The 6,676-nt window shown below is 32.4% G+C and overlaps 1 protein-coding gene across 1 annotated transcript in view; it reads right to left on the reverse strand.

The window, feature by feature from the left end:
- LOC111682947 (putative mediator of RNA polymerase II transcription subunit 26) overlaps positions 1-6,676 on the reverse strand; it is a 58,717-nt gene that overhangs the window by 6,427 nt on the left and 45,614 nt on the right. The window contains exon 6 of the mRNA XM_046951278.1: positions 1,076-3,125. Coding sequence (XP_046807234.1) covers positions 1,076-3,125 — 2,050 coding nt within the window. The remainder of the gene's footprint in view (positions 1-1,075; positions 3,126-6,676) is intronic.

Here is a 6,676-nt window from a genome sequence, read left to right on the forward strand (position 1 = left end):
CACTCATATTTCCCACCAAAAACCGACTTTTATATGAAATATCTAAAATCGGCTCTAGTTCCTTAAATAACGCTCCAATCGAGAAAATAGTGAAAATCTGTGATCACTCATATTTCCCACTAAATATCGATTCTTATATGAAATGTCTAAAATCGGCTCTAGTTCCCTAAATAACGCTCCAATCGAGAAAATAATGAAAATCTGTGATCACTCATATTTCCCACTAAAAATTGACTTTTATATGAAATTTATAAAATCGGCCCTAGTTCCCTAAATAACGTTCCAATCGAGAAAATAATGAAAATCTGTGATCACTCATATTTCCCACCAAAAATCGACTTTTATATGAAATATATAAAATCGGCCCTTGTTCCTTAAATAACGCTCCAATCGAGAATATAGTGAAAATCTGTGATCACTCATATTTCCCACTAAAAATTGACTTTTATATGAAATATCTAAAATCGGCTCTAATTCCTTAAATAACGCTCCAATCGAAAAAATAGTGAAAATCTGTAATCACTCATATTTCCCACCAAAAACCGACTTTTATATGAAATATCTAAAATCGGCTCTAGTTCCTTAAATAACGCTCCAATCGAGAAAATAGTGAAAATCTGTGATCACTTATATTTCCCACCAAAAATCGACTTTTATATGAAATATCTAAAATCGGCTCTAGTTCCTTAAATAACGCTCCAATCGAGAAAATAGTGAAAATCTGTGATCACTCAAATTTCCTACAAAAAAAAATATTTTTAAGATGTTGGAATCTGTGATCTGATGTAAAACCTATCCAAGTTTGTGGATGAATTATAAAATACTTGTTTGTTCTCCAATCAACTCATGATCTTTGATCTACAGATCACATGTCATTTTCAAGGAAAACCTAAGAAATATTTCTTGCTGTCAATAAAACGTCACCAAAACGGTGTGTTTTAAAGTTTTGAGAAATATTCATATAAATATATTTTTATCTACCACAAAGGTAACGCAAAATGTAGCATTACATAACTAACGATTTGCTGACTTAATTGTGGATGAAACTGTAGGACCTTATTATCTTAGTACTTACATGGCATTAACTGTAGGAGTCTTAACCTCACACAAATTGGCAGCTTGTTTTGGTATAGAACGTATTAAATTATACAAAGGCGAACAACCGAGTAGAGCTTGTAGTATAGAATTGATATAACAATAGTTGGAACGATTTGTAAGACCTCTAGGTCTTAAGCTAACGGTGGCCCAGTCACTTTTATACGATGTTAAAAATTGAGCAAATTTCAAAGAGAATTCATCTAGATTGGCCAATGAGTTGCGTTGTGATTGTTGTTGCTCGAGTTTTTTGGCAGTTGTTGAAGCTGTGCTAGCCGAAGAGGGTGTGGGTAGGTTTTGAGCTGAGGCTGCAGAGTACGATAAAGTACCCGGGGTTACTACGGGTGGAGGAGGTGTAACAGGAGTTATGCCCTCATAGGGAGCTACTTTGGCAATGGGTTTCTTTGAATAGTTGATATTAGAGGAAGAAGAGGTGGAGGTTGTGTTTATTGTAGAAGAGGCAGCCGTATTTGAACTGGCTGAATTGCTGGCATTTGAACTACTGGCAAAGAGACTAGCCCAAGATTGAGTGGAGGGAGCTGCTGGTGTAGTGGCAGAAACTGGTGGTGCCAAATTTATGGCTGGTGTTGAGGAGGCTTCCACCGCATTACCACTACTGCTGCTGCTGGTAACCGCTGCTGTTGTAGGATTTGGGGTAGTGCTTGGACCACTGTGTCCCTGATTTGAGAAACTATGTTTCTTAGTAGCGAATCCTGGTGGATAATGTTGGGTATGCTGCTTGTTAGAAATCGAGGTGACAGCAGCGGAGCCAGCACTAGCTGTGGTGGCAGCTGCCGTGGTATGTTGTACTGCTGGTACAGCATCATTGCTGGTTGAGGTTTGTTGTGATTGTTGAAATTGATGGGGAGCTGCAGTTGTGGAGGCAGTCGATGTAGATTGAGATCCTTGACCCTTGCCAGCATCACTTGATTGACTGGTTTTACGTTCCATGGTGCTGGGTGCACTGGAAATGGGTGAAGAAGGCATTTTCATGGCTCCATAATTTCTAGTTTGTGGCTGCTGTTGCTGATAATGATAGTTTTGTTGTTGCTGCTGCTGTTGTTGTTGATAATTATGATGTTGTTGATTGGTATAAGTGCGTGTAGAGTGAGTATGAGAGCTGGACGTATTGCTGGCATTTGATTGTTTATTGTAACTGCCGCTCGAGTGACTGGCAGTGGGTGTTGCTGTTACTGCCACTGTGTTGGTGGATTTCTTGTGTTGTGAGGAATTTGTCCATGACATAGTTTTAGTTGTCTGCTGTTGCTGTGTTTGTTGTTGTTGATGATGATGATGGGAAGAAGCATCACTATTACTGCTGGTAGAGCCATGACCATGATGATAGTCATATTTACGACTACGTGATTGATGTTGTTGATTGTACATTTGTGAAGATTTACGATTTTCATAAGTTTGTTGTTGCTGATGATGCTGTTGTTGTTGGTTATGGTGATGCTGATGTTGCTGTTGATGTTGTTGTTGTGTTGAAGCTTGATAATGTGTCTGTTGCTGTTGTTGAGGTTGGGCTGTTGGTTGTTGCTGTTGTGCTGTCACAGGCTGAGTTTGCAATTGTTGATGTTGATATTGTTGCTGTTGTTGAGGAACATTTTGTTTGGCTACATATTGCTGTTTATGTTGCTTTTCCTGAACGGTTTGTTGTTGCTGCTGATACACAGGCTGTGGTATTATTTGTTGTTGCTGCTGAGGTGCCACCACATTTGTAGCTACCACCGTTTCTACCGCCACATCTGTACTTTTATTGGCAACTACTATATGCTCAGTGTCCTCTGCTGGCAATTCTTGTACATCAGTCATCAATGTTTTATTGGTATTGTTGAAATTATCCGTTTGTATTGCTTCGACTAAAACATTTTGAGTTTGTTGTTGTGGCAATTGTTGATATTCGATTGCTATATTGTCAGCAGCAGGTTGTTGTACAATCTCTTCATTGAGACTGGTAACTGATTCGCCTGCTTGTATGTTTGAAACGTTTTCATAGGTTTGTACATTGCTGTCGACGATAATATTATCTGCAAGTAAATAAAGGTGAAATTAATTTCACAATTAATTGAAATTTCTAAAAAAAATGGATTTTTTGCAAACTTATTAATTTGTTTCATCATTAGGAAGACTATAAGTTATTTGAAAATTTCTATATTACAAATTGGTAGTTATTGCTGAAACCCGTTTTTCGTTACATATTTTGTAAACAGATATTTGTAATTTGTCTTCCTTCAAACACTGTACCAAAAATAACTATTTCATTAATTTTAAGTCAATTGACGATAACATCATCGTCAACATCATATTGAGTAAATTCCAGAATCAAAATTTTAATTATTTGATCACAATCGTAAAAAAACAAAGAAAAACACAGTTTGCCCAAGTACTTGTCGTTTTCAATATATATTTGATGATCCAACAACTATTTACCCCCATAAACTGTGTCATCATCATAACTTTAGAAATTTGTTGTCTTTTTTTTTCATTTCAAATAGTTCAATTAAAAGGTTGCACAAACTAATAAAATATACAAACACCACAAATTAATTCAAACAACAAAAAGACAAGAAATTCTACAAACAAAAAACTTAAATATTATTTTCCTTATGACACACAAAGCAGAAATCATCATGCCCCGCTATGCCAGAACCCAAGTCATTTACTATCAATTATCATAATTTCCACTGTTCAACTAGTGGAAAATAAAGAAATGAATAAACTAGAGTTTAAGAAAGAGATATTCTAAAGGGGGTTTAATAAGCTTTAATGTAGTAAAAATTTCATAGTAAATAGTTGTTGGATAAAATGTTATAAAAAAAACCATCATCATCACTTAGCACATTTAAATAGTCTTAAATATTGCGTCAATTGATATTGATTATCATCAATTATGAAGTTATTTGTTCGTTATTAAAAATACATGCTGTTTGGATGTAGAGTGAATGGCACTTTTATGGAAATATTATTTTTTCACTACAATATTTGTGTGATTGTATGTAATAATTGCAATTTCTAAATGATGGGAGGTAAAGTAAATGGATTTTCGTTATAATTCGCGTTTGCTTCTTTAGCTTTTATTGAAAAATATTCAATTAAATGTGAAATTTTTTATGAATTTTTTCATTTGCAGTTCTGATTTGCCCCCTTTGGACTATTGTTGAGTATTGATTTAGAGATTATTTACTATTATTTGAATAAAAAAAAAATAGCTGATCGTTATGTTATTATTAAAAGGGGCTGGTAAAAAAGCATCACATGTTAGTTATATCAGGGAAGTATGCCACATATAAAGATTGAAAAAAAATATTTTATAGAAAATTTAAAAAATGATTTGAATGATTTTGAACGGAACTAAAACTGAAACAGTTCTGAATTAGAACTGAACTAGAACTGAACTAGAACTGAACTAGAACTGAACTAGAACTGAACTAGAACTGAACTAGAACTGAACTAGAACTGAACTAGAACTGAACTAGAACTGAACTAGAACTGAACTAGAACTGAACTAGAACTGAACTAGAACTGAACTAGAACTGAACTAGAACTGAACTAGAACTGAACTAGAACTGAACTAGAACTGAACTAGAACTGAACTAGAACTTAACTAGAATTGAACAAGAATAAAGAATAGTCGATGGTCTCGACCATCGACTAGAGACTTTAGATAGTAGACTAGAGACTTTAGATAGTACTTTATATATACTCGACGTTAGTCTCTAAATTAAAAACTATTGTCTAATGCTATAGACGTTAGGATTCTATTAAAAAGAAATCTCAATTAATATAATTGAAAATATTTATTTACAAAAAAATTCGAGATATCTCTACAAAGTCACGTGATCATCAACAATCTTCGATATACACACTGTTTAAAAAGTTATAAATGAATTAAAATGAATATTAATTGATTTAAATTTTTAGGTTTAAGTCACGTTTTGAAACAATAATTCAAGTTTGCAAAAACAAAATGTTTTATAAACTAATCGTTTTGCAAGCTTTTAGAACATAAATCTTATAAAGTATTTAAAATAAATCATATAAAGTATTTAAATCTTATAAAGTAAATTTAACAAGTTATTTGTTTTGCTTTTTAAAATATTGTCTCGTTAATAATTTTATTAGTTAATTCACAATTAGCCTACGTAATATTGTTATAAATAATGTTTTCCTAGCTGCAATGCCAGTTTCAAATATTTTATGACTTTTCTTTAAGCTTCTGTCTTTATTATTATGTTTATTTACTATTTTGTTATTTTATTTATTTAAATGTAATTTCATTGTAGTTGACTCATTCAATGAATTTGTTTATGTCGCACAACACTTGATTTAATTTAAATTTATTCCAAAACTAAAATTTTTTTGTGTGTGAACACAACAATCACATCAAATGTGACTGATTTTAAAAGCACTTAATGACTGAGCAACTGCCGAATGCCACAAGTAGGAACTAAGTAAAATGGAAGAGAGTATAGGTCGTTGTTAAAGGTACCCTATATCAGATTGTAAAATTAACGAAAGAAATTTATGCAGCAAACAAAAGCTTTAAAGTGAGCCAAAAAAATTGTGTTTTTTTTTAAGAATATTAAAATCACTAATTCCAATTCATTGCCTCTAAAACCCTTTTTTGGCTTGAAACACTAAAGCCCAACATAAGAAGTAATTGTTAAACTTAATAGATCAACTTTAGTATATACCGCACAAAAAATCGATTGAAAAATGTGCAACATATAGAATAATAAACAAAAAATTAATCAAAAAAACTATACATGATAGTCAATTTGTAACCATGTTCTTTATACAATAAAACTTAAATAATTAAATCAATGATATTGAAAGTGATTTTTTAATTGGAAAGCGAATTTTGTTTACAAAAACATAATAAGAGAAATATTCTAGATATAATCGCTTTATATAAAAAAACTAATTGAAAACAATTGTTTAAAAAATGGCTGATCGATAATAAATAACAATAAAGAAATCAATTTTATAAATTGTTATGCAATACCGAGGGATCATTATAAAAACACGAAGACTATATTCACAAGAGAAATAAATATCTAATATGTTAATTTTTATTTAAATAATGTAATTTTCAACACGACATATTTGTAAGTCAAATTTTATTGACACAGTTTTCAATCAAACGACTTTTTCAACAAATAATTGATATATGCAAGTGTTTAGTTATGTCAATACTAGCAACCGGGTTAGTAGGTTTAAGTCAAAACCTGCTGAACATTAAATTGAAATCGATATATTTCTGCATTGGCTTTTACTGACGTATGTTGGACCGTCTAACTGAACTAGAACTAAACAAATCTGACCTAAACTGGAACTTAACTAGAAATCAACTAGAACTAAAGTAGAACTGAACTAGAACTAAAGTAGAACTGAACTAGAACTGAAGTAGAACTAAACTAGAACTGAACTTGAACTGAACTAGAACTGACCTAGAACTGAACTAGAACTAAACTAGAACTAGACCTGAACTAGAACTGAACTAGAACTGAACTAGAACTGAACTAGAACTGAACTAGAACTGAACTAGAACTGAACTAGAACTGAACTAGAACTGAAC

This window comes from Lucilia cuprina, chromosome 5 (genome assembly GCF_022045245.1).
Source record: "Lucilia cuprina isolate Lc7/37 chromosome 5, ASM2204524v1, whole genome shotgun sequence".
NCBI classification, from domain to species: domain Eukaryota; kingdom Metazoa; phylum Arthropoda; class Insecta; order Diptera; family Calliphoridae; genus Lucilia; species Lucilia cuprina.